Here is a 27,422-nt window from a genome sequence, read left to right as displayed (position 1 = left end):
AAGAACGCCAAGCGCCATCGTTGCTCCGGGACCGAGCTCCGTGTTCCCTTGTTTTGGGGGCTGAGGGGGATTGGCCTCGCCTGGCCCAGGGTGGGAAGCCCTGACTGTCAGACTTGGACTGGGCGTTCCTTGTCTCACTCCTTGGTGGCCGGGCAGGTGAGCCTGCTGGGTCGGACCTGGGGTCCAGCTTCAGGAGGGAAAGTACAGACTCAGGCCCTGCAGTGATGTCCAGGGCTCTCCCGTCCCCGCCTTCCGAGGCCCTCTGGGCCCGGACCCAGACCGTGGAGCAGGCTGCCGCTCCCTGTCTGTCCGGACAGGAAGGAGTTGCTTTTGTTTCCATCAAGAGCATGAACACGGCTCCGAGTACTTCCATTTACTGACAGCCCTTGCCAAATTAATTTTATTTAATTATCTCCCAGGGCTAAGCTTGAATACATTTTGTGTTAAATTCACAGTTTTCCTTTTTCTAAATGAAATGGACTTAATATCCTTGTTAAAATCTGATTAAAACTAAAATTGAGTTTTTTGAAGTCTGATTATTCCATGAAATGGAATTTTTAAACCTAATTACGGATGGATTTGCATATACTTCTCAGCACCATTGAAAAGAAAGTTGAAATAAATTTATTAATGGCATCCTTTCTGTCGTTTGCTTGGGGCGTGACGTTGGTGTCGGGGCAGAGGCAGGTGGGGAGAAAAGCTGCCTTTCTTCTCCCGCTTCCTCGGGAGGGATTTGTTTCCGACTTGACTCCCCGGAGAATCGGTTCCCAGTGACTCTGCCCTCAGTCTCCTTTTCATCCCGCCCTTCGCTAATCTACCAGTTTCATAGTTGATAGCCTTTCCTCGGCTCCTGGATTCAAAGCTCTTATCTTTGAGGAGGAGCGTGGGAGGAGGGGATAATGATTGTAGTCTCAGGGGGTCCCCCTTTCAGCCCCAAATATGGATTTATAATTAATAAGCTGCCTTCATCCTAATTCTGTGTTACAGGGGTGTTATTAATAAAAGGGAGAATAAACTTGCTCGCTGTGACCACCTGGAAGTAGGCGTGGGGTTTCCAGAGGGCCACTCCTCATTGTTGGAGAGACGCCGCCTTCCAGGGGAGATCATTTCCTGTGCTGCGTCGGAGCCACACCGCCTCTGTGGACTTTCTGACGACCGTGTGGCTGGCAGATTCCCTGGCCGTCCTGATCTGCAGGTGCTCCGGGTCACTCACACTCCCTCACGGTCTTGCCCTTCCCTCTGTTCTGTTTCCATTAGTGGTCCGTGCTTCGTGGGTACCAGGAAGGGGACCGCGTAAAAGGCATGAGCCAGGGTGACTGAGCTGCTGCTGGGTCCGTCCTGCTGAACCCCAGCTGACGGCCACCCGGCAAGGATGTGTGTCCAGATCTTTAAGAGAAACTGAGAACTCAGATTTTTATATGAAATTTCCTGATTTTAAAAGCGCCACCTGGGCCCAGTGAGCTGTATTTGAAGACGACGCGTGTGCAGCTTGGTTAGGGAGCACGGGCGGCCTGTGTCTTGGCCGCACCATCTGCCAGCCTCCCGCAGCTCCCATCCTCGCCACGCGCTCCTCTCTGGCCTCGTGTGTGTCCTGGGTCCTCCTGTCCTCAGGCTCTTCCGCATGCGGGGGGCTCTTGGGAACAATCTTCAGTCTTGTCTCTGTGTCTGAATTACAGTCAAGCCCTGGGGGCTTGAAGGGTACGTTGAGCAGGAGGCCTGGGCTGGACACGCCAGGGAGGGGTGGGGGAAGGTCCAGGCTTTTTAAAGGACATTTGTTTCGGTTTTTGCTCTGGTTCATAGTGGGAGAACTTGCCTTGTAGGCACTTTATGATGAGTCCATTAGGAGCAGAGGCTTGGGGCTTTGCACTGTGTCTTGGTGATGGGTTGGGGGTTAAAGGGTTTCTGTAGGGGGCTGCGGTGGAGCCTGATAAACACCAGGATCACATTTGCTGGACTGTTTTCAACTTGACCTCTTAGAAACCGCTTCAGGTCGTCATGGAGAGGGTGGCAGTGTGTGGGGAGGAGCCGGTTCACAGATTACAGGCTGTCTCTGGTGAAGCCACTTCCTTAGCTGAGCTCCTCTTCTGCAGGATGGAGCTGATTCTACCCACCTCCCGGGGTCTTGGAGGAGATGGGAGGTGGTGGAGACGCATTAGTTACCTGTTGCCGTGCAGCAGACTCTGCCCCCAAGACCTTGTTGTCTCGAGTCTCTGTGGGTCATCAATCTGGATAGGACTCTGGATCTCTCACGAGGCCACACACTCCTCAAGGCCGCAGTGCAAGGCTCCGCCTCCTCACTCACTCGCACGTGGGCGGGACTCTGCCTGGCGGCTGTTGGCCCGAGGCCTGCTGTCCCCTGCCGCGGGGACCCTCCATGGACAACCCGTCAGCAGGACCGAGGGGCCGCTGGCCTTGCCTGGTTGGTGTGGAGGGGGCGGCCCTGCTCTCTGCCCCGGTCACAGAGGGGCTGTCCCGCCTGTACCACGCTCACCTTACCAGGAGCAAGGCCGACAGCGCGGTCCGTGCTGGGGGAGGGGGCTGCAGAGGGTGAACCCCAGGAGGGGGGTCCTTGGGAGCCACGTCAGAAGCTGTGTTCCACTGCATGTTTATTTGGATGACCAAGTTAGAAAGGGATTATACTAATGGTTAAAAAGAGCAATTTTAGTTGTGATGGCACAGAAAAATTCATGTGTTTATGAAAAGCAATTTTACAAATGTTTTAGCCTAAAATTCTGAATGAAAGTGTTTAATGTGTGCACTCTGAAGCTTGCGAGGGTCTTACTGTGGCCCCTGATTCAGCCTCTGGGCTGTTTCCCCAGGGAGGGTTATTGGACCGTGACAGCTGCTGCAGAGCGCCCAGCCTGCAGAGGCCCCAGCCCAGGCCTGGACCCCCGCCCTCCGCCTCTTGGGGGGCTGGTGGCACAGGTCTTCCCTTTCCACCTGCTCCATTGCATTCGCTCCGTTACTCAGTCATCTTGCGTGTCTTCCTTCCTGCCCTGCTGCACTCACCAGCTCCTCCAGTGCAGTTTTAAATCGAAGTGATGAGGCTGCAGCCTTGCCTGGGGAAAGTCTTCGGTTCTGGTCATCAAGTGTGACGTTGGTTTTAGGTTCTTGGGATGCTGCTTCTCAGGGTAAGGATGTTTGATTTCATTCTCTGCTGAGAGTTTTTGTTTTAAAATTATGAATGAGTTTTGAATATTATCAGATGCTTTTTATACATCTGTTGGGATGACGATGAGGTTTTTCCAGTGCTTAACCGACCTTGCATTCCAGGGATAAACCCCCCTCCTTGATCGTGGTGTATTATTCTTTTGATATGCTAGTATTTCATTAAGTTTTTTTGCTTCTCTGTTCTTGAGTATTGCTTTATAGTTTTCTTGTAATATCTTTATCTGGTTTTGGCATCAGGGTAATTTTGGCTTCATGAAATAAGTTGGTAAGGATTTCCTCTTTTCTTAGAAGAGTTTATATATAATAGGCATTATTTCTTAATTAAACGTTTGATGGGATTTACCAGTGAAGCCATCTCTGGGCCTGTACGTCTCTTTGTAGCAAGGTTTTTACTACAAACTTACTTTCTTTGATAGGAGTAGACTGTCCTGTTAACTGTTTTTTTCTGGGTGAGCGCCCTCCTTTCCCTCCTCCCTCCCTGTACCATTTTACATTCCCCAGCAGCGCACAGGGGCTCCAGTTTCTTGCCAATAGTTTCTTTTTTGTTGTCATGATTTGACAATAGACACTTCCGTGGATGTGAAGTTGTTCCCCACTGTGGTCCTGGTCTCTATTTCCCTAATGATTTGTCGGTGTCGAGCATCTTTTCATGTGCTTCTTGGCCATGTGTCTGTCCTCTTTGGAGAAATGTCTGTTCACATCCTAAGCTACTTTTTCAGTCACTTTGTTTTCTCGGTGTTGCTTTGTGAGGATTCTGGATGTTAACTAGACCCTCACAGATGTGATGTTTTCCCCAATCTGTGGGTTTTGCCTTTTCTCTCTGGACAGTGTTCTTTGTACAAAACTTTTAATCTTGACTGAAGCCGCCGCCTCCGTGTTCTCGTTTGCTGTCTGTGTTCTTGGTGTCGTAGCCGCCAAATCATTGCCTAATCGAGCGTCAGGAGTTTCCCCCGTGTTGTCTTCTGCGAGCTTTACGGTTGTAGCTCTTTGGTCTGTTTTGAGTTTATTTTTGTATGTGGTCTTAGGTAAGGGTCCAGATTTCATCTCAGTTTTCCTGGCACCATCTGTTGAAAACTATCCTTTTGCTCATTTAATAGTCTTGGCTCTAAATCATTTGACCATGTGTGCTAGGGGTTATTTCTGGGTTTTCTGTTCTATTCCACTGGTTTACGTTCTGTCCTTATGCCAGGACCACTCTGCTTTTATTACTGTGGCTTTGTAATACGTTTTGAAATCAGGAATATGAGTCTCCAACTTGATCTTTTTTTTTCCCCCAAGATTGTTTTGGCTATTCTGGATCCCTTGAGATTTTATATGAATTTTAGGGTGGATTTTTCTGTCTCTGCAAACGTGTGATTGGGGTTTGAAAGGGATTGCATGGACTCTAGTTGCTTTCTTTGAAGCAAGAAACTTAATTCAACTCATTTTTGAGATAATGGCTACCAAATACCCGAGTTTGAGTAATTGTTGTTTGTCAGCCATTTGTTCATGTAACGTGTTTTTTCCCTCAAAAAAAATGGATCTTAAATCATGATGCTATTCAGTATAGACTATTTTATTTATTTTTTAAAAATTATTAAAAAATAACTTACTTATTTTTGTCTGTGCCAGGTCTTTGTTGCCACAGGGGCTTTTCTCTAGCTGCGGAGAGCGGGGACCACCCTCCAGGTGCGGAGTGCGGGCCTCTCACTGTGGGGGCTTCTCTTGTTGCAGACCCTGGGCTCTAGGGCTCTTGGATTTGAGTAGTTGCGGCTCGTGGGCTCAACAGACGCTGCTCACGGGCTCCAGAGCGCAGGCTCAGCAGCTGTGGCGCACGGACCTGGTTGCTCCGTGGCATGTGGGGTCTTCCCAGATCAGGAATTGAATCCACGTTTCCTGTGTTGGCTGGCGGGACTCTCCAGCACTGAGCTACGAGGGAGCCCCGGGTGGACCGTTTCAGACGGCAGTGCCGCCTCCTCTGAATCTCCCTTGCTGCCCTCGTCTTCCAGGCCCTCGGCTACTCTTTCCACCCGGGACCTGGGTCTCCCGCCTGCTGCCCCCTGGCCGTGGGCTCGCCGAGAGAGTGTGGCGGCCTCGTGGTAGTGGAGAGCCCTGCCAGTGGTGGGGGGACACATTCTTGCCTTGATCCCGGTCAGGAGAGGAGTCTCCAGCCCCACCCGCTTCCTGGGATTAAACGTGGTCTCTGCTTCCCAGAAATCTAAAAGCTGATGACTTCAGAGAATACCTGTGTATTGCTACATCTCGTTCACTTGCTTTGACAATGGCATTCAGTGTGGCCTTAAAAAAAGGAAATTTTTTTCAATTCCTTTAAAAATGTTTAATTGAGGATAATAATACAGTGAAAGGATTGACCTTAAGTTTTGAAATTGTGTCAGCTGTCAGTCAGCACCTCAGTAAAGTTTACAAACTTTCCATAGCCTCAGAAATTTTCCTGTCTCTTCCCTTCGGTTCCTGCCCCGGGGACAGCCGCTGTTCTGGGTTCGGTAACTGTAGGTTGGTTTTGTCTGGTCCTCAGGTGTAAACAAATGGAACGGCATGTGTGTGCTGCTCATTGCTGTCTTACTCCGCCTGGGGCTCCCGCGGCTGAGATGGGGCTGCGGCAGCAGAGGCTGGGGGCTGCCTGGTCCCTCGAGTGAGTCTCAGAGTGAGCCCCTCGGTACCCCCTCCTTCACCCTGACCCCCCGCCTCTGCCTGACACCTGACATTTGAGGTCCAGCCGTGGCCCTTCTAGCGCAGTGTCGGAAGTGCTCCATTGTGTGACCGTCTGAGTTCACGTGTCCACCCCACTGTCTGTGGACGTTCAGATTGCTTCCGGTTGCTGGCTGGTGTGAGTGAGCTGCTGGCACACTCGTGGCCGAGTCTGCGCGCCTGCGCTGTCCCTTCTCTTGGGTCGCTTCCCGAGAGTGCGTCAGCATGCCAGGTGCCTTCCAGCATGGCTGTATGACTTTACTTGCCTGCCCACGTCGTATGGGAGTTCCTGTTGCATCATAACTTCACCAAATTTGGGTTTTTTAAAAAGAAATTATGGTTATTCCAGTGGGTGTGATGTGGTCTCTCTACCAGGCCTCCAGGCCGGGGAGGAAGAAGGACCTGTGTGCAGGTGGCGTGGCTTCACGTCCAGGGGACCCTGGGGGACACACGGTTACTAGAGACGTCGGCAGAGCTGCAGAGTCAGGATCAGTGTGGGGAGTCTTCACCCTGGCTGTGAACAGTCTAATGAAAGTGGTGATGCACAGGGAGATTGTGGTCCAGTGTTTTGATTGCCTTTATATCTTTGTTTTGGGTGCCACAGAAACAACACAGTTTCCTCTTCAGTCCCATTATTCTTATTACAAAACCTCACCAGACCTTTCACGTTAGGAAATTATCAGTAATAAGTTAACTGTAGCCGTTAAGTCTCAACGGTGCTTCTCAACTTTGATGAAATCCATTTATCAATTTTTGTCTTTTATGGTTAGTGGTTTTTGTGCTTTAAGGAGTCTTCTCACATTTCATGGTTGGAAATGAACTTTCTTATGTTTTCTTCTAGCATCTTTTTGTTTTAATTCTTTATGTGCTGGTGTGTGGTTCATGTCCTGTGAAGCCTGAGGCTGGAGGTAAGGTTCCCCTTCCCCCTGCACTTGTGAAGTCTCAGTAGTTGATTTGCTAAAGTTACTCCTCTCCCTGTGAACTGCTTTGTTGTCTGTGTCAGGTGACCGGTGTAGATGTGGCGTCTGTCTCTGGATTGTTTTCTTATGTTGATACAGGTCTGTCTTCATGCCAGTACTATGCTTTCTCTGTGGCTGGCTGTTTATAGTAAGGCTTCAATAAGCTACCGCGAGTCTTCTAAATTTTTCCTTTGTTAACATTAAGCTCTTAAACATTCTTTTGCTTTTCTATATACGTTTGATGAATAGGTCATCAATATCTGCAAAAAAACCCCGTTGTGATTTGTATTGATTTTTGCATTGAATTTATAGGTGAGTTTGGAGAGGATTGACATCTTAATGATAATAACTTTTTCAATTCATGGTATGTATCTCTCTTTCATTTTCATAGCACTAGTTTGTAGTTTTAAATATGATAGTCTTGTTGGTTATATTTGTCTAGTCACCTAGAGGTGTTACGTGTTCTATTTAACGCGGTCATTAGTGAAGGACCAGCTGGTCCAAAGGAGACGTCAAAGCGCCGTGTGTTTACCATCGAAGAGGGACGCCAAAGTGGGGGGCCGTCGGTCTCCATGGGGCAGTAAGCATCGGCGTTCCGCAGACTGGAACTGGCATTGCTGTGAGCCTGGGTTCCGCTTGTGCTTGTGTGTTCAGTCGTGTCCGACTCTCTGTGACCCCATGGGCTGTAGCCCGCCAGGCTCCTCTGTCCGTGGGATTCTCCAGGCAAGAATACTGGAGTCGGTTGCCGTTTTCTCCTCCAGAAGTTCTTCCTGACCCAGGGATCGAACCCACATCTCCTTCATTGGCAGGTGGATTCTTTACCACTGAGCCACCCGGAAACCCCTTTTTTCTACTCACTAACTTGTAAAATAGCTCAAAGATTAGGAGACAAATATGCTTCATAGGTAACTAGATAGGGCACCAAATCATCTTTTTCTGCCCACTCAAGGTTTTCACTTTGCCTTCTTCTTGATTATAACAATCTCAAAGATTTTTCTTGATCATAAAACATGGATGGTCTCGATAGGTTTGATCCAACCATTTATGTGTGTGCAGTAGGCATATCAGTATCAGGGACTGCACATCTCTAAGGCCCAGTGTGGGCTGGGGGAGACGGGACTTGATTTCCCCTCAGTCCATGCGCCCACAGGCAGCCTGTCACTGGGGGCGGGACGCAGCTGTGCGCACCTCCTTGTGCACATTCTGCCTCGAGTCCTTGGGTGCCCCCCCCCCGAGGGACCGCCTCACACCCTGGGCTCACACAGCCCTGTCCTGTGTCACCCTGGGTGCGCGGCCTGTGCGTCCTCCTCTTTGGCAGGCTCTAGTGTGTCCCCTGCCACCCTTGACGGTGGCCCTCATGGGCAGCAGCTCTGCCCTGCGCCTAGGTGCTCCGCGGGAGGCTCTTTCTGTTGGCGCCCTCGTCATGGAGCGCGACGGTGGGCCTGTGGCTCTGATGGAAGGCCCCTGGGTCAGCTCCCACTGGCTGGTTCTGCTGACCTCTCCCCCAGCTTGGTGGCGTGGACGTGCCTGTGGTGATGCAGGCCGGCCTGCCACGGCACCCTGAGCTCGCTGCCCACCGCCCTGTTCTGAGCTCGTGACTCTAGTTGTGTTTGGGGCCATTATTCAGCTTTCTTTTTCAATGTTTAAAGCATTCAAAAGACCGACTTTTCCAGAGAGTGAGGGAACAGGCAGAGAAAATTACGGCATTTGTTTGAAAGGCTCTGAGTGCTTTTTTAGCTCAAACAGTTCAAAGAGCGCCTCTTGTTAATCAGAGGAATATTCCAGCATCCCTGCGGTGGTCACACTGGCTTAATTGGAACCCAGGCTGCTTTGAAGTCCTTTTAATCCTGCCTGAGCTGGGAGGAAGAATTCGAAGGCAGCAACTGTAAATTTGAAATTTCTTCATTTTATTTACATGTGTCTGGGGAGCCTTGTAATTCACTTCCCTGAAGCAGATCAGCCGAGTTGCTGCTAGTGGACGGCTGGGTGAAACCGGACCTGCCTGAGCTGCCGTGGGGGGCCAGCTCCTCTCGGCCACAGAGAAGCTAGCTGCTGACAGACACTGAACTGGTCACAGGCTTGCCTTTACCACGTGTGTCAGCCGCACGACCCATAGCCCTGTGTCTGCAGGTCCCAGCCTGGCTGCAGGGGGCCCCTGTCCTCTCCCTCCTCGGGGTGGGGTGCACCGCCAGGCTCTCGGTACCCCCCCTTCTCCCTCTCCTTCTTCCCCGCCCCTGAGTGGTTTTATGGACTCTGATGGTCATTGAGCAGGTCATTGGCTTCATTTTGTGTTACCTGGAGGTTGATGGGTATTGTCTGTTCCAGATGATTGGTGAAGTTTTGGGCGGGCTTAGGTGTTGGGCCTTGTCCTGGAGGGCTTCACCACAGCAGAGACGAGAGCCCCCGAAGGGGTCCAGCCGGCTTCCCAGGTGCCTGCTGAGGCCCCTGCCGTGGCTCTTAGGTTGTCCCTGTCTTGTGGTCCGGGGAGGAGCAGAACTGGACACGGACAGGACCTGGTGACTCCAGAGCAGGGCCTGTGCCCTTTGCACTCTGGTCTCTTCTTGTTAATCGGCACTTCTGGAGCTGTGCCCGGAGATGTTCAGAATCTCATGTCTGCTCTGGAATGAGGCCGGGAAGAGATAATGTTCTCATAATATGTCACGTATTTCTACATCAGTCTGTGCTACAATAACCAAACCAGAGGTGGAAATGTTAATTTATGTAAATCTTACTCTTCGTGAGTTCATACTGGTAACCAGTAACTGCCACTTTGCTTTCTAATTGGACACAGATATCATTTTGTCTATGTGTTCTATAATGCCTGTAATTCATAATAGTATAATGCTCTTCCACATTAAGTCCTTTATATGCAGTATTCTCATGACAGCCACATGTGCTGGATACTATTATTACAGTCATTTTCCTGATGAGGGACCTGAAGTTTGGAGAGGTTAATGATTGTCAGAGGTCGCATAACTAGGAGTGAACGGAGTTAGAATTTGAGGTATTAACTGCTTGCTGTTGCCTCTCTGTGCTTTGGTGGTTTGTGGAATCTGCTCTTTGCACTTGGTTTCCCATCTACGCTGTGTCTGATTCTTTCAGAAAGTAGGGTAGCAGCTCTTGGAAGAGCTGTGCACCTCAGTGCCTCTCCCGAAACCGGCCAGCGCCCCTCATTCTTTCTCTGAAATGTCCTGATAGATTTCTGCAGCATGGCAGAGGCTTGGGACATAGGCTCATTTTTAAAAAAGACATTTTGAAGTGCACTATCCACAGACAGAAATGTCTTTAAAGTATAGCCTCCTCTGGACCCACCCTCAGATTAAAAACCCCACCCCGTCCCTCCTCCCACCTCCAAAGCCTGAGCCTTGTGTGTGTGTTCACTGTGGCAGAATGCCCAGGAGTCGTGGCCCTTCCTTGCTTGGGAAGGGCTGCCCCCTGAGTGGTGCTGGGCTCTCCGAGATGAGCCTGCTTCTCTGCCAGTTTCCCATGTTATTGTAATCACACAGTTTAATTAAATATTGTAAGAGTCTGGTGAAAAATGTGTGAAGAAAGCAGTGCTTTTTGTGAAAGCAAAGTTGAATGTTTTGGAAAGTCTCAAAGGAAAATTGCTAAAAAGAAGCTGTTGAGTAAAGTGAATTGACTATAGAAAACTAGGAGAAAAGTTATAAAATTTAGGAAGATGGCAGGTGTCTATTTGAAAGAAATAGCTAAAATCATGAATTATGATTTGTGGTTTATACAAATATATAACGTGAAACTTTAGTGGACCCATATTTGAAGAAAAAGTTTGCAGCTTGGAGGATGATTGTACATGTAATATTTGTGTTCATGTAATATTTTAAGTTAAAATGTTTGAGATATGGATATTGATTACCTGCTTTAGCCAACTTTTGGGAACAGTGACCAGGCTTAATTACTTTGGATGGGAAGTTTTTTATTAATATATTTTTACCACACTTACAATGCAAATTGTTCTTATTATTATACTTAGCTAAACATCATTTAGAAATGATATATGATTATTTTAAGTGGCTATAATTAATTTCTAATGCATTAATTCATCACGAAATAATTATTTTCTCTTTTGAAAAATTTCGTATAATATCTGATTCTAGAGTATAAGTTTGTAATGCTAAGTTTTAGAAAAGTTATTTTCCAAATAGGTATTATATTTCCTTGGTATATATTAGACCTTTTTAATATATTTTATAGAGGGACTGTAATTTATTTAACCAGTAAGACTAAACTTCTGATCCAGTGGTCTGAGTTCAAACTTTGATAGAATTTGGATAGCTACTGTTCTGCAAAGGCATACTGCCTTTTTTATTCATTCAGCTCGTATTTATTGAAAGCCCGAGGTAGAGGGCTGTTGGCAGCAATGTGGGAGTGCCGTCAGCGGAGGAGGCCTGGGGCTGAGAGAGTAGCTCAGGGCAAGGGCCCAGGGGATGTGGGGTTCGGGGGCTCTGAATACAGTGGTAGGTCTTGCAGGCTTCCCTGTGACTGGGGAGACAGGACCAGCATGGTCTTGGGAGTCGGGAAGGCCTGTGGATGTGCAGTGACCTGGAAAAGCACAGGCCTCTCAGGGCCTCTCTTCCTGGCAGGCAGGCAGGGTGGCTGCTGGGCAGGGGGACCTGGTCTCGTGTGGAAACTGCCGTTGGTCATGGCGGGCTGCGACCTGATGAGGGTCCCCTGTGCTGGGTGCCCCATGCGGGCCTTCAGACGTGTGCCCTTTGGGTGTGTGCCTGAGCCCGCATCTGCTCTGGGCCACCTCTCAGGGAAAGGGTGACCTGCTCTTCGTCCATCTGGGACGTGGGCAGCTTGAGAAGACAGTCCGATGGCCACCGCCCACCGTGTGGCCAGGATAGCGTGGACTGGCCTTGGGCTTGGTGCTGAGAGACCGAGGGCCTTCTTCCTCTAAAGGTTGGTTCCTGTGGCCTCAGAACCGGTCAGTAGTCACCGGCTTCCTTCTCTGGAGTATCCAGCGCCCCGCATGGCCTCAGGGCTGAGTGCTGCTTCTCCCTGCTCTGGGCTGTGGGCCAGGCTTTGCCAGTCTTTGGTGACATGAATCCTCCCCAACCTCCCTTATGTGACTGGGTCATATTATCAAAACCCCTTGACTCACCAGGACGTCCTGTGACTTTGCAGCCATGAATGCTTCTGCTGCTTTTGGGCTTTAGCACCAAGTTTTTCTCTGTGGTGTTTCCTGTTCCCACTTGTGCGTATTTTCTGCAGAAGCCCGCCTGGGAGGGAGGTGTGCCCCTCTGACAGGGCCCTCTGACCCACTCTCTGGCTGTGGCCCTGTGTCCTGTGGGCTCCTCTTCTGGAGGACGGCACCTGGGGAGAGAGCTTGAGGTTTCTTGCTTGTTAATTAGTTTTGTGGTTGTTGCTGTTTGATTCGTTTTAGAAGTGGGAGTCCTCTATCTCGTGTCTTTCAGACCCATTGAAACAGCACTTTGAGCTTCAGCGAGAGTCCTGGCGTCTGCTGTCAGGAGCCTCAGAATAGCTCTGCTGGAGCTGGAATGCCTTTGCCTCGAAAATAAACCACTGGGCTCCACTCCCTGGGCCTCCTGTTTTGCTCGCAGCTGAGTTCGAGTCAAAATTCAGCTGCAGATTGAACAAAGACTTTCCTCCTTCAAAGCCCACCAGTTAGAGTTAAAAGGCTTTGCGCTGAACCCAGAGTTTAAACAGCAGACGCCACAGCTTGGGTTGCAGCTGGGACTGTCGCTCGTCTGTTGTCTCTGAGTCGGAGGATCCTGAGGCCCCTCTGAAGGCCTCCACTTTCTGGCTTTTGAAGCGGAAGTTTGGGGGTGGTTGGCTCTTCCTGCTGAGTGCGCCTGTGCTGTTTAGGGCTGCGATGGCACTTGGCCCGACTCCTGCTGGTTACAGGCACATAGCCAGTCCCCAGGGCACCCTCGGGGAGCGTCTCTGAGTAGCTCCCGCCACACTCCAGGTCAGGAGGCTCTGGAAAATCAACACTCTTCCTGCCAGTGGGGGGCACTTGGGCCTCTGGCCTTTGATTTGATGTGTGGTGAAGGCTACAGTGTTTAATAATCCTGCTTTGTTCAATAGCCCTTCAGGAGCCTCCCTCCGTCCGCACTTGGCGCTCTGGAAGGGCAGATGGTGGCAGAGTCCCCAGGGGTGCCCCTCTGCTTTGTCCCCAGGCGCCCTGGGCTCCTGCAGTGCTGAGCCTCCCCAGAGGAGCCCCGTCTCCCGTTGGCGCCTCTGCTTGTCCGGCTGGGCGTCACCCGTGGCATTGCCACATGGGGAGCGTGTATGTGGCTTTTTCCGTAGTTTTTATTTGTACTTACGCGTATAACATGTAAACGCTCATCGGAACAAATTCAAATAAGGCACATGACGTTTAAGATCCCTTAGATTTCGACCACCCCCTCAGCCCTGACCTGGCTAGGTTATGTTCTATAAATATGCGTGCATATCGGTGCCTTTCTTTAGAAAGAAGAAGCGTAGGTGCAGTTTGGGTGCATACGGAAGTGGACACTCTACACTTGAGCTCCTTCTCAGAGTGCCTGCGGACCTGCTGACGCGGGCCCCCCCAGGAGGTGCAGGCGTACTTCGGGAGCAGGGGGTCTTGGCATGCCTCCTGCTTGCCGTGCTAGCTGAGGCCCTGCCTGCTGGCCGGGTGGTCACTAGGGCCTGAACAAACGAACGCCCTCTCCCCGAGGCCCAGAAATCAGCGTCGCCCCCTCCCCCCTGCCATGTGGCCCGCACAGAGGATGCCGTTCTTCCTCCTCTCTGCTCCGCGCTCCCTGCAGAGCCTGGAGAGCCAGGACGGAGGGGGGCACTAGCTTGTGACTCACTGAGCGTGTCTGCTTGCCCCCCGCCTGGGCCAGGGCACAGGGCAGAGGCCTGGGCCTCGGGGAGGGCGTGCAGCCCCTTAGCCCCCCGCGCTGTGTGGGACCGGCCCCCCGACGCCTGACTTGCGTGAACAAGAGCGGAGCCGGAACGAGCGCACACTGCTCCAGGTCCTCACAGGATGTCGTCACGGGATGTCCCTGCGGCCCGGCCAAGGCAGACTCTAGAGCCAGGCCCCCACACAGCCTCCCGCCGCGCGCTCGGTGGGAGCAGCTCCCTGCCTGCTCAGACGAGCCGCACCCCCTCTGGGGACTTGCCGCGGGGGTCTCTCAGCGGGGCTCTTGTTTGCAGGGCTGGTCTAGGGGGAGGAGTGGCATGGGGGGTGGAAGAAAGCCAGCTGCCTGCTTAGTTTATTCAGAGATGGAGCCGGTCCCCTTGATGGTTTGTTGAAGTAGCTGCTCAAAAGGCTGTGAGCCTCGGGACGCCCGGCTGGCGTGGCCGCGGTGGGTGGCCTCAGCCCACAGGTGTCCCGGGAAGGGGCAGGTGCCCGAGCCATCAGCGGGAATAGAGGGTTTCTGAAGGAGAGCATGTTAAGTTCATTTTTCTCTTCATTTGACCATTCCCAATTTCCCGTCATTATTAAATGGTTACAATTCAAATTATCTTTACTTCAAAGGAGAATGGAGGCCTTGGTTAAGAGCCAGCTTTCTGGGTCACTTGCGTCCCTGGCTTTGTGGGGCTGCTCTGTACCTCAGGGCGGACTCTTGTTTCTAAACTGCTGTCATGTGCTCTCAGCCCTGCCGATTGCTCTCCAGTTTCCAGGAAGGTTTCTGCTTGGAGGACATCACGTTCTCTTGCCTATGATGAGAGAATACCGCCCCTCAGCTCATGAGGCCCCCAGAGAGTGTGTGGCCGTCTGTCTGACAGATGCTTCTCCTCGGGCCCAGAGGGACTGGTGACTTTGTAAAGGTAGAGATGCATAGTTGTTTCATTGGTTTTGAATGTTTTTTCCATTGATTTAATAATTGTTTGCATACTCCTTTGACTAACATAGAAAAATAGAAGACAATTTAAATCTCTTTAAAATGTTAAAAAAAAAAATCTCTTGGCTTAAAACGGTTTACTTGTTTCGCTTACTTACTTATTATCCAAGGTCGGAAGACATGAGGAAGCTCTGAGAAGAATGGGGCTCCGGCATTCAAGGCTGGCTCAACCCCTCCGCTCTTAGATTTCAGTTTCTCACAGATCTTCTGCTGGTGAGCACTTTTTCAGTGTGTTTTCTCATCCACAGAGCTGGCTTGCATTTAGGACAGAGGAAGGGTAGAAATCTTGGCATCATGCCCCTTGGTTCACAAAACGTGCAGGAAAGGGTGTTTCTTCTGGCGGCCGGGGAGGGCCTGCGTGAGGCGGTGTCAGAGGGAGAGTGCCTGGACCTCTCTGCCGGGGGAGTGTTGAGGACAGAGGCCCATGCGGGGGCGGGCGGTGGGCTCTGCTCCGTGCAGCAGCTGCAGTGGGCTTTCAGGATGTATCACTGGCACTCGGGAGCCTTAGGCCTCACAGTCTAGTGATGGCAAACCCAGGAGGCCCTCGGCTGGTCACAGGGGAGATGGTCCTGTGCAGCCTCGTGATGAGACATGGAGAGGCTTGGGGGCTTCTTGGAGGAAGTGTCAGCCGTCCTGAGACCTCTCTTGTGAGAATGAAAGAGGCCTGGGGAGGCTGAGGGAGGCGCTCTGCAGGCCCAGGGTTAACTGCCACAGATATTCGGGGAGCGGACGGGTGGGCGTGTGCAGGCAGCAGTGGAAAGCCCAGCGGGAGGTGGAGAGGCCCCCCAGGCCAAGTGGCTCAGGGTCTGTGGGCTCTGGACACGAGGTGCAGCTCAGCAGGCTTCTGTGAGCGGCCCTTGGGCAGGCGAGACGGCAGGGGAGCTTCAGCAGGAGGGGCAGGCAGAGAGCGCTCTGGGACGGGGTGCCGTGCGGGCTCTGGGGGCTGGGAAAGGGGCCTGTGCGCATTGAGCTGTCGCCCCTGTGGCACCCTGGGCTTGAGCCCCGGGCCTGTGCCCACCACCATGTGCTGCCTGATTATAGTTTTGATTTGTGTTTCTCTAAGAATTAGTGATGTTGAGCATCTTTCTTTTTTTTTTAATGTCGTGGTTAGCTCCATGCAGGGGTCAGGAGTCTTTGCTCTCTACTTGACGTTCCATCTCTGTCTCTCGTCTCCCTACCTCTTTGAAGACACTAAAAGGGAAACACCTGTTTTTTGACACTGACGTTGCTGTGAGTGGGGACTACTCTCTAGTTGTGGTGTGCGAGCTCTTCACTGTTGGTTGTGGTGTGCGAGCTCTTCACTGTTGGTTGTGGCGTGCGAGCTCTGCACTGTTGGTTGTGGTGTGCGAGCTTTTCACTGTGGTGGCTTCTCTTGCTGTGAAGCACAGGCTCTAGGCGCGTGGGCTTCAGTAGTTGCAGCTCACGGGCTTTAGAGTGCTGGCTCAGTAGTTGTGGCACACCAACCCGGGTGCTCCATGGCATGTGGGATCCTCAGACTGGTGTCCCTTGCACTTCAAAGCAGACTCTTAAACCACTGGGCCACCAAGGAATCCTCTAGCATTTTTTTTAGATTCCACATATAGTAATATCATATAGTATTTGTCTTTCTGTGTCTTATTTGCTTCAGTTAGCATAATAACCTCTAGGTCCACCCATTTTGTTGCAGATGGCATTATTTCATTCATTCTTGGTGGTGGTGGTTTAGTTGCTAAGTTGTGTCTGACTCTTGAGACCTCAATGAGGTCTGTAGCCCGCCAGGCTCCTCTTGTCCATGGGATTTCCCAGGCAAGAATACTGAAGTGGGTGCCATTTCAACCTAGGGATCTTCCTGACCCAGGGATCAAACCCGTGTCCTTGCATTGCAGGTGGATTCTTTACCTCTGAGGCTTGAGGGAAGTCTTTCATCCTTTTTTAATGGCTGAGTAATATTCCTTTATATATAATATTCCTTTATATATGGATATCTTCTTTATCCATTCATCTGTTGATGGACATTTAGATTGTTTCCATGTCTTGGCTATTGTAAATGTGCTACAATGATCCATTGGGGGTATATACAACATTTCAAATTAAGAGTTTTCTCTAATCCCACTCCCAGGAGTAGGATTTCAGAATCATATGCCAACTCTATTTTAGTTTTTTTGAGGAAACTCCACTCCGTTGTCCACAGTGGCTGCACCAGCTTACATTTCCACCAACGGCGTGGAGAGTTCCCTTCTCTCCACACCCTCTCCAGCATTTGTTGTTTGTCGACTTTTTGATAATGGCTGTTCTTACCTATGTGAGGTGGGGCCTGATTATAGTTTTGATTTGCGTTTCTCTAAGAATTAGTGGTGTTGAGCGTCCCTCACGTGCCTGTCGGCCGTGCTCTCCTGGGCCAGGTGTTGAGCTGGACGAGTGGGTTCAGGCTGAGGCTCCGTGCTGCAGAGTGGGGTGACCTTTGAACCTGCCACCACTGTCTTTTCGTCTCAGTTTCCCTGTCTGTGAAATGGAAACAGTGAGCAACAGGGTGCTGCGAGCAATGCTCGATCGCTCACCTGAGTCGTCTGGGCCCTGGAGGCTCCGTGCCTGTGGCGCCTGTTGTTCCACTGCTGCCGTCCGCACGCGTGGAGTCTGAGAGGAGAGGAAACTGGCGTGCCCCGGGCACCCCCCCTGCGGGCCGCTGGCAGGTGCTCTTCCTCCTCACTCTCAGCCTCTGCATGGCTGTGGTGGGACGTACCGACTCGGTCTTTATAGGTGAGGGAAAGCCAGGGCTGGCACGAGCGACGTCCCCAGTGTCACGTGGCCGGCAGCCGGCCGTGCCCTGAGCCCCGGCGGCCGTGCACAGCAGCACACCCGCTGTCGGGGGCACTGACAGGCCCTGACTGCCCAGCTCTGAGATCCGCCGGCGGCTTGCGAAGCTTTGGGCCGCCCCCTAGGGTCAGAGCCACGTCCCCTGCAGACACAACCCCACTGACCACGTGTGTTCTTGTCCCTCCAGGACCCCAGAGGACCTGTCGAGGTTCATTGTGGACCTGCAGCAGCGCGAGCTGGCCCTGAAGGACAGGAACAGCTCCATCACCAGCAGGTAGGCCTGGCGGCCGCGGTTTTCCAACAACATACTTGCTTTGGAGAGGGCTTACAGGTGAGCGCGCCCCCGGCTGGGGTGGCCTCCCTGGCTTCCGCTGAGCGGGGAGTCCTGTGGGTGTGCGGTATCCCTCGTCCTGCCCTGCTGTGCCGAGGCGCCACTGAGGCGGCGGACTGGCTGTCTTCTGGACGCTGTGACCCACCAGCCCGGGGGCCCTGGGTGGCTCCTGGGGCTCCGGGGTCTGGGTAGAAGGCCGTGCTCCCCGCCAGGAGCGTTTGCGTCCTTGTGGCTGCCTGGGGTCTGAGCGGCCCTGGAGCCCGGGCTGAAGCCTCTGGTGCTTGTGTGTGTGCAGACTCGTGCCCTCAGGAAAGGCGAATGTAGCAGCGCAGCCGGGACACGTGTGTGTCCTGCGCCCAGGGGTCCAGGGCCTGGGTCTCCTCCACGCCTGGGCGTGCAGTGTGTCCCGCACCTGCTCCCACTCTGATGCCTGCGGGTGTCCTGGGGTTCAGGTCAGCCCTGCCGTGACCTCCCGGGTCAGCCGACCCCACGAGTGAGGCTCGGTCCTACAAGGTGCGCCTGCGCTTCTGTCTGACCGGAAGTGCACGATCCTCCCAGCCTCTGATAATGCGCTAGAGTGATGGCCAGAACTCAGGAAAGCACTCTTGTCTTGGATTACGGGTTTATTATGAAGCGTGCGGCTCGGATCAGCCGACGGGAAGAGGTACCCCAGGCTTGGGTGGGGTGGGGGGCAGAGCCGCCTGTCCTCTCCGGGCATGTTGCCCTCCCAGCTCCTCCTCGTGTCTACCGGCTCGGAGACCCCCTTTCAGAGTTTCTGTGAGTTTCCTGCTTGGTTAAGTCTCGGCCGTTGGTGACTTCCTGGGTCTCCAGCCCACTCCCCTCCCTGGAGGTGGGGGGCAGGTGGAACTTCCCGCCTCTCTTCCCAGGGTTGGTTCCTCCGGCACCACCACCACCCCCAGCCCCACGCAGCCCAGGGGTCTGGCTGAAAGGGCACTCACATCATTCACTGTTCAGAAAATTCCGGGGGTTTGCAGAGCTCTGTGCCGGGAAAGGGGAGCACGCCCATGTGCCAGCCTGCTCCTCACCGAACCCCGCGTGGCCTGTCCACTGCTGTCCGCCTCCTTCCTCTGGGGCCCAGGCAGGCTTCCCTTGTGTGTGCAGGGTGGCTGCCCATGTCCTGGGTGTCGAGTCAGAGGTAGGAGGAGAGGCCTCTTCCTTTTTGGAACAAGGAAGCCTTTCCTAGGACCCCCACGCTGGCAGACTTCCCCAGGTCACTCTTCCTGCCCTGGACCAGGCACCCACGGAGGATGGGTTTAAACTAGTCGGTTCCCACTTAGAGTCACTTGAGGGTGGACAGCTGCCTGAGGTCAGCCCCTCCAGTGAGTGAAGGTCTCGGAGGGCGGCTGAAAGGATGGTGACCGAGAGGGACCTTGGATGCTCACCTTCGCCCTGACGGGCTGGTGAGGAGGGGTCTGCGAGGCCAGCCTGTGGGCCATGGTCACCCCCGCAGCCTCAACCCTGTGCAGACTGTGTGTTAATAGTTCATTAATAACCAGCGGGAGGCTTTCTTATTTTGGGGGCTGATGTCACTTTGAAAATTGGGTTTTAGAAGCATCTGGTTATGTTGGACATAATCACATCAATTAGTTTAAAAACCTCGAATGATAAAGATTGCCTTTTGCTTTCAAAGTTGCTGTCAGATGAAACGGGCAGTAAAAGTGATTTGAAATTAAAGCTTTAACATTTTTCCAGGCAATCCTCTTTATTTCACTTTGAATTTGAAACAGAATGAACTACTATTAGAGGACAGGAAACGTCTGCATCTTTCTCCCGCCAAACTGGGAGGTGCTTTCTAACATCACCTGCTCGAGCAGCAGCAGGAAAGTCAGCCTCTCAGAGCTGTGAGTGTGACTCGGGTCTGTGGTCCTAGATGGTGATTCAGTCGTCCCATCTCTTCTGTGGGTGGGTTTAGAAATGGACTCTCATCACGGAGGGGGGGTGGTCTGGGGGATTTGTGGCCCTTCGTCCACCTCTCAGGACCCTTGGGTTCCCTCTGAGAGCCAGTGCAGCCGCCCTGGGAGCGAGGGCCTCTCGGGCCTCCTGAGAGAGAGCCTCACCTCTTCAGCAGGGTGGCCAGCCTGCCTGACGGGTCCCACGAGGTGAGGGGAGGAGAGGTGTGACTCCTCGGGGTGTGGGGCCTAGGCTCGATTGTTGGCCAGGGCTGGGATGCCCCCGGTCCTGTCCTCACTCCACTGACGGCCAGGCGGAAGAGCGGTCTTCACCGTGTGCCCATCTCAGGAGCATGTCTCGTGTGCAGGCTCTGAGCATCGTCCCCTTCCTCCCAGGGACGTCTCCCTCGTCCGGTGACAGAAAGGATGGAAGAAGCCCAGGGATGTTCTGAGGGCCTCAGGCCCTGGGAGCAGGTGAGGTTCCTACCCCATCTTTTGGTGGTGGAGTCATGTGCAGGCCCCTGTAGGGAGGTGGCCAGGCTGGGGTCCTGTGCCCTCGAGGCCCTGGCCAAGCAGAACGGAGGGCCGTGGGCAGTGCTGTGCTTACAGACGGCAAACCGGCGTTGCCGTGTTCTGCGTGGAGGCCAGGAGACCTCGTGAGGCTGGAAGGGCTAATGTCACTTCCTCAAGTCTTTAAAGGCAGCTGGGCAGAAATCCAAGTTCGACAAGGAGAGGTGCCTTTGCAGGAGAGCGGAAGCCTGGGCTCTGCCCAGCCCCAGGCAGGCGGGGTTCTGGCTGGAGGGTTTGGGGGCTCTTTTGAGGATGAGGCTCAGGAAACGCCAGGTGCTGTGCAGGTGTCACCGGGCACGTTGTCTGTGGCCGTAGGCCGGGCGGTCTTGAGTTCCAGATGACATCCTGCAGGGTGACCTTGGGCAGAGCTGACGGTGGTGTGCCTGTCTGTGAGCAGGGTGCCCTGGCCCGTTGGGCTGGTCTGTTTTCTGCACCGTGGTCCTCCGGGGACAGGCAGCTTCAGAGGCACTGTTGGTCGCTGGTGAGAACGGCCTGTCGGTGCCTGCCTTTGGACTGGAGTTTAATCACAGCCCAGGGAGCCTGCCTTTCAGTCGTGGCTGCCCAGCGTTGGTCTTGGTTCCTGTGGCTGATCTTGGTCCCCATGGGGGCATGCTGAGGGTGAAGGTTCTCCTGCGCGTGGTGTGGTGCTGGGTGAGAGTATTTCCAGTGCCAGGCTGCGTGCTGAGTGCCTCACACACGGTGTCTCCCCGAGCCCTGCACGATGGTGCTGTCTCTGTCCCACAGCAGAGCGCTGAGCCCCGTGTCAAACAGCTAGGAAGCCATGGAAGCAGGATTTGAATCCTGGTCTGCACGTCCTGGGAGTGCCACATCCTTATTTGAGGCTGGAGCCAGGTCCTGGAGAGGTGCTGGGTGTGGCTGCAGAGAACCCTTTGTCACCCGTCTCTCTGCGCAGTGGAGCCGGGCGTTGTGGTTGCAGCTGTGACGTGTTGGGCCAGGCCCTCGGTGTGGATCCGGGGGGACCTGCTGTGGGAGCAGGTGAGGGGAGCCGAGCGGCCTTGGGGGCTCTGCCTGCCACGCGCCGTGCGCTCCTGCCGAGCCCGGCTCCCTGGGGAGGCTGATCCCCCTGTACTCTCAGCCTGTTCACACCCGACACACGTTCCAGCTCTGGGCTGCTCTGACGGCTGCAGGTTGTTCTGAAGATGCGTCTTCCCCGCTCTGGGCTGTACGAGTCTCAGAAGAGCCCATGGCCTCAAGCTGTTAGTGTTTGAGGAGCCCTGCAGCACCAGGGGCTTCCCGGGTGGCACTCGTGGTAAAGACCCCGCTTACCAACACAAGAGACATAACAGACGCAGGTTCATCCCTGTTGTAGGAAGATCCCCTGGAGAAGGGCATGGCACCCCACTCCAGTACTCTTGCCTGGGAAATCTCATGGACGGAGGAGCCTGGTGGGCTACAGTCCATGGGGTCACAAAGAGTCGGACACGGCTGAAGCCACCTAGCACGCAGCACCCAGAGTCCTGGGGAAAGGGTGACTTCAGGGCAGCACAGGACAGGCAGTGGTGAATTTCCCAGCAGGCAGATTAGGAGTGAGCAGGTATATCTCATGTGTGTGTGTGTGTGTGGTAGGGTCAGGGAGGGGCGCGGACAGAGACTGGAAGTTTGCACACATGGGCACACCTGAAAGATGCTGTGCAGGGTTTGCTGTGGACCCAGTGTGACAGGTGAGACAGAAAGACAGGGTGAGGTTTTTGATAAGAGCATGTGGATGGTGGTGTTGCTTCTCACGTCGCCGGAGAACTTAGCAGAAGAGCAGGTGAAGGCAGCGGGAGCCGGAAATGCAGCTTTGGAGGCTGAGGCCTGAAAGACAAGTGCGTGAAGCATGGAGAGGGCGGTTGGCCTGCGGGCTGTAGCCAGAGTAGCCGTCTAGACCGGGGAGCCCCTTCCAGGAGGATGAGGACGCAAGTCACCGCAGCCTGTGGCTGACCACGCGGGCAGGGATGCCAGAGAGCCACTCTGTGGTCCTCCTCGCCCTGGACGCGGGCGTCTGTGGGGCAGGCGGGCGCCCTGGCCTGGGACGCGCCCCCACCCCCAGGTGTCCCGGGCAGCCACTCCCTCCCTCCGGGGCCCGTGCCTGCACGGTTCCTGGTGCCTCTGCCTGAGATGGCACTGGGCCCGCCTGCCCTCACCTCGCCCCTTGCATGCTCTGTCCCCACTGCCAGGCGTGCTCCCTGGACCCAGAGGAGGGCTGCCTGCCGCTCTCTGGTTGAGTGAGGGAATGGATGAGTGGTTCAGCTGACCACACGGGGATGCGCCAGATGGACAGAGTGCGGATGTCAGGCTGGCAGAAGCCCAGGTCAGGCCCGGCACGGGTCAGCTGGCCTCTGACCTTGCCCTCCTACCGGGCAGGCAGGGTGCCATCGAGGGGCCAGGCTTGGCCTCACCCCTCTGTGCCCCGTCCAGCGTGCACGGTGCCCCAGCTTCGTGAACCTGCCCTGCCTCAGTGACCTCCCGGGTCCTCGGCTGGGAGACGGGGACACTGTGGTGCCGCCGCAGGCCCTGGACAGCCCGCCTCGGCTTCCTGCCGGGATGGCTTGTGTGCGCCCTCTGGGGACCCTCCCGACCCTCTGTCCCCACTGGAGGGGGCAGGGCCGGGCAGGGAGGGCACGGGAGCCCCGGGCCGTTGGGGAGGGTGGGCTCCTGTCCACGCAGGGGCCCCCGGGGGGCATGCTGGACCTCCCCGCCAGCTCTCCTCGTCCTGGCCGGTCACTGTCTCTGCAGCGCTGGGCCCCGGGGTTCTCAGTGATGGAGACCGAGGCCTGGCCTGTCTGCTCAGCTCTTGGTGCCATGCGACATAATGGCCTTTGGCAGGAGGTGTGGAGCCAGAGGTGTCTGACAGCTTGTCTCCACGTGTTCTTCCTGCTGGTCGTGCACGTGTAGGTTCCACGGCCCTGTGTGACGCTGGCTGTGAGCTCGATGGCAGCAGACCAGGAAGCCTCTTGTTCAGGCCGCGCGCCCCCAGCTGGTCGCTCACGTGGCCCAGGGGGCCCTGGCGCCCGGGTCTGAGGCACGCGCTTGGAGATGCAGGCAGCCGTCCGCCTGTAGTGGCCCCAGCTCCGCGTCATCTCGGATGATGTTTTCTGGGTTTTTGTTGTTTTCCGCAATTCTGGCCAGATCTAACAAGGCAAGAGTTACTTCCTCTAAGAACTGTTTCCTGGCCGTCTGCCCACATCTGCTGGGCCCTTCATTCCTCAGACCTCCCTCCTTGCCTGGGACTCGGGGCAGGAAGAGTCTCCGTGCCACTGTGCAGGGGGGAACGCGGGCCTCGGTCCGGCTGGAGCGTGCCGCGCCCGCCTGCAGTGCCGTGTTTGGACGTGAGGTGGTGCCTGCAGCCCTCCGAGCCACTTCCTCTGACTGTCCTCAGAACCTCCTCTGTGGCCTCCCCAGAGGGAGGGCTATTCCAGGCTATAAATTCTGAGGCCAATTAGAGAGGATGGGCGCGTGTGGCAGGGCGGTGCCTGGAGGCTCCGCGGGTGAAGGCCCTCTGCAGATGCTTCCCCAGGAACCGGTGTCTGTCCTCTCCTTGAGCGGTGGATTCTGGGGCCTCCAGCTGCTTCCCCATCAGTGTGGGCGAGGCCCTTGGGGTGGTGGCGTGGAGGCAAGGCCCTGTGCCATACCCCTTAGGGTGGGCATGGACCTTCAGCACTGATGGCTGTTCTAGCTTGGCCCCAAGCCTCGGGAGCTGCTCTCACTTTCTAGACTGTGGCCCCTGGCTTCTGTCCCTGAGACCAAGCCCCATCACCCTGAGGGAGAACCCAGTCCATCTGGGGTCCTGGTGGTGCCAGGCCCGCAAGGGACCCCACTGGCAGCACCGGTGGTTTTGCCCAGGCTTGTGTGAGGACGAGGCAGGGGCTGTATGTGGAAGCCCATGGCTGCAGTTGGCACTTGGGTGACTGAATTCCCCGGTGGCTCCTCTGCTGCGTGGTTTCTGTGGGGTCCGCGCTGCTCGCCCAGCCCTTCTCCAGCTCAGAGAGAGCAGAGCCCGCACGTCGGGCTTCACCACGGGCTCTGGCTCAGCAGGTCTGCAGAGGCAGCCACGCTTCTGCGCTCCTCGCAGGCTCCTGGTGGAGCCGAAGCTGCCGGTCCAGGGACCACACTTGGAGCAGCAACAGCTCGTCCTCCTCAGGTTCCTGTCGTACGGAGAGAGGCTTGGTCACTCCTTTCCCGTCAGTGTCTTGTGAGAAGTCCCCTAAAGCCCCATGAGCTCCCTGAAGGGAGGGAGGCTTTGTTCTGTTAGAGGTTGTCAACCTCTTGCTTTTGGGGCGCTCACTTCCTGTGGACACACACAGGGGTGCTACCACCTGAGGGGTGTGGCCCACGGAGGCCCTGGCATCACGGGCTGAGGACTGTGGCCAGCCTCCAGGCCCTCTGCTCCACGCCCGGACCTGCAGGCTCTGGGCCTCGAGTCGGCCTGTGGCGAGTCTGTGCTCAGCGTGGCCGGTCGTCGATGCCCTGCCTCTGACCCTGGAGGGGGCCCTGCGCTCACGTCCCAAGGGTGACCCTGTCCTCATGGGCTTTCCGGCCCTGCTCAGGGTGGAGGACGTGGCTCTCACTGGGGTGCCCCTTCCTGCCGTCCGCCCAGCGGGCAGTGTGGATGCTGCGGTGGAGAGTGTGCAGTCTGAGCTTGGACCGGCAGAGACGCTTGGTTTGTCAGTGGCTTTGGACGGGCGGGCGGCAGAACGGGGCCGGGAGGCAGTGGGGTGGCCCGAGGGGCAGGACCTGCTGGCGGAGGCACTCCTAGGACGAGGCTGCCCCACTCCCCAGGCAGCCCTCCTCCCGCTGGGCAGCCCCCTCCCCAGGCTGAGGCTCGGGCTCCTCATCCCTCCTCCTGCTGGGCGGCCCCCTCCCCGGGCAGAGGCTGGGGCTCCTCATCCCCCCTCCCCGGGCAGAGGCGGGGGCTTCTCGTCCCTTCTCCCGCTGGGCAGCCCCCTCCCCAGGCAGAGGCGGGGGCTCCTCGTCCCCCCTCCCCAGGCAGAGGCGGGGGCTCCTCGTCCCTCCTCCCCGGGCAGAGGCTGGGGCTCCTCGTCCCTCCTCCCCAGGCAGAGGCGGGGGCTCCTCGTCCCCCCTCCCGCTGGGCGGCCCCCTCCCTGGGCAGAGGCTGGGGCTCCTCGTCCCTCCTCCCCGGGCAGAGGCGGGGGCTCCTTGTCCCCCCTCCCGCTGGGCGGCCCCCTCCCCGGGCAGAGGCTGGGGCTCCTCGTCCCTCCTCCCTGGGCAGAGGCTGGGGCTCCTCGTCCCTCCTCCCCGGGCAGAGGCGGGGGCTCCTCGTCCCCCCTCCCGCTGGGCGGCCCCCTCCCCGGGCAGAGGCTGGGGCTCCTCGTCCCTTCTCCCCGGGCAGAGGCGGGGGCTCCTCGTCCCCCCTCCCGCTGGGCGGCCCCCTCTCCGGGCAGAGGCTGGGGCTCCTCGTCCCCCCTCCCCAGGCAGAGGCGGGGGCTCCTCGTCCCCCCTCCCCGGACAGAGGCAGGGGCTCCTCGTCCCCCCTCCCCGGGCAGAGGCTGGGGCTCCTCGTCCCTCCTCCCCGGGCAGAGGCGGGGGCTCCTCGTCCCCCCTCCCCGGACAGAGGCTGGGGCTCCTCGTCCCCCCTCCCCGGGCAGAGGCTGGGGCTCCTCGTCCCTCCTCCCCGGGCAGAGGCGGGGGCTCCTCGTCCTGCTTCAGCCAGCTTGTGTTGTCTTCTCTCAGCGAGATGAGACGCCATTAATATTTCACACCCAGACTGTTTTCTTGCATGTTTTGCATTTCCATATTTAAAATGCCATTTACATATTCATGGGCCTTTTAAATAAGTTTTTATTGTTAAGAGATGTGGAAGTGGATAAAATGTGAAACTCCTCCTTTTATTCAAGCACTGGAAAAAATGTTCATCCCCGAAATGACATCCGTTTGAGTGGTGAGTTCTGTGGCAGTTGTTATAGGAGGATCGCCGCGGGGGCAGCATATGCCCGGACGTGCCTCAGGGGCCCACCTGAGCACCAACGGCCTCACTGGCTTCCCTGGAGGCAGGATGCTTGGTGTGGACGTGGCCAGGCCTCTCCCCATGGTGTCCCAGGCAGGCTCTGGTGGACGGATCCGGGCTGTCCCTGAGCGTGCGACGGGCCTTCCCCTGCCGCTGCCTCGTGCCCACCGTCAGAAGTGCCTGCCCCTGGCGCCAGCTTGGCCACGCCTTTGAGGCCGCTCGGTGCCGGGAGAGAGCCCGGCCCTGGTGAGGGAGTTGCCGTGTCCCTGCTCCGCTGCCGCCCGGTGTAGGGGCTGGGGCGGGGCGGGGCGGGCCAGGCCGTGCCGGGGTCTCTGTCTGCGGCGGGGCGCGGCCCTGCCCTTCTCTGTGCCGGGCTGTTACCAGGTCACTGAGGGCGTGTGAGGGCTGGCCCTGGCTGGACGGTCTCCCGGTGTCTTCCTGTTGGGACACCAGTGAGGATGGGCGCGCCTTTGCTGCCAGCGTGTGGGTGGCGGGGAGCCGCCTGGAGACCCTGAGCACTGACCAGGACAGGAAGCCCTCGAAGGGCACCTGGAGGGCCGGGTGGGTCTGATCTGAAGCCAGGCATGGCTCCTGGGAGTGACCAGCTGCTTCAGGCCTGTAGCCGTGTGGCTTGGTGTGTGTGGAGGAGCCTCTCGAGGCTTTTCAGGGTCTGAAGGATAGAGCAGCGGCCCGCACAGTCCCGTGGAGACCTGGTGAGACTGAGGCCTGTTTAGACCCAGGCTGCAGAGCTCCTGACCTTCACATGAAACTGTATGATCTCAGAGAGGCCTTTCTGAGTGGTAAAGTCACAGTCACATGTCATGGTCTGTTTTTTAATCTTTGTGAACTTCTGGCCACGAGATCACGGCCTCACAGCTGCCTCCCCGCATCATAAACCCGCGGCGTCGCCCGCTCTCTTGACTTTCTTGGAGACAGACTGAGTGGGGGTCACTTGGTGAGGGCTCTGATGGCAGCCCCCAGCTGAGCCGAGGCGCCATCAGCTTCTGTCAGCATGGCCAAGTGGAGGTCTCGCCACGGAGACCAGGGTTCTGTGGACACTGGTGTCAGAGGCACGGCTCCACAGCTGCGGGTATCACCTCTCTCCATGTGGAGACCTCACGCGGCATGGACTGGAGTGTCCCCGGCTGGGCTTCTCGTGGCTGGTGGGGCTCACAG

At 55.9% G+C, this 27,422-nt stretch overlaps 1 protein-coding gene across 18 annotated transcripts in view; it reads left to right on the top strand.

Annotated features, from left to right (window-relative positions):
• Positions 1 to 27,422, top strand: part of MAD1L1 (mitotic arrest deficient 1 like 1) — a 283,031-nt gene that overhangs the window by 31,499 nt on the left and 224,110 nt on the right. For 16 of the 18 annotated variants that reach the window (XM_081552512.1, XM_081552522.1, XM_081552510.1 and 13 more), the window contains one exon: positions 17,655 to 17,741. In XM_081552512.1, coding sequence (XP_081408638.1) covers positions 17,655 to 17,741 — 87 coding nt within the window. Of the gene's footprint in view, positions 1 to 3,019; positions 3,132 to 17,654; positions 17,799 to 27,422 lie in introns of those variants that run through there. The other 2 variants (XM_081552524.1, XM_081552526.1) reach the window with 2 other exon arrangements.

Source organism: Giraffa tippelskirchi, chromosome 13 (assembly GCF_054371585.1).
Source record: "Giraffa tippelskirchi isolate mGirTip1 chromosome 13, T2T-mGirTip1v1.2.pri, whole genome shotgun sequence".
Taxonomy (NCBI): Eukaryota; Metazoa; Chordata; class Mammalia; order Artiodactyla; family Giraffidae; genus Giraffa; species Giraffa tippelskirchi.
The sequence above is the reverse complement of the archived record's forward strand: the minus strand, read 5'-3'. Positions and strand labels throughout refer to the sequence as shown.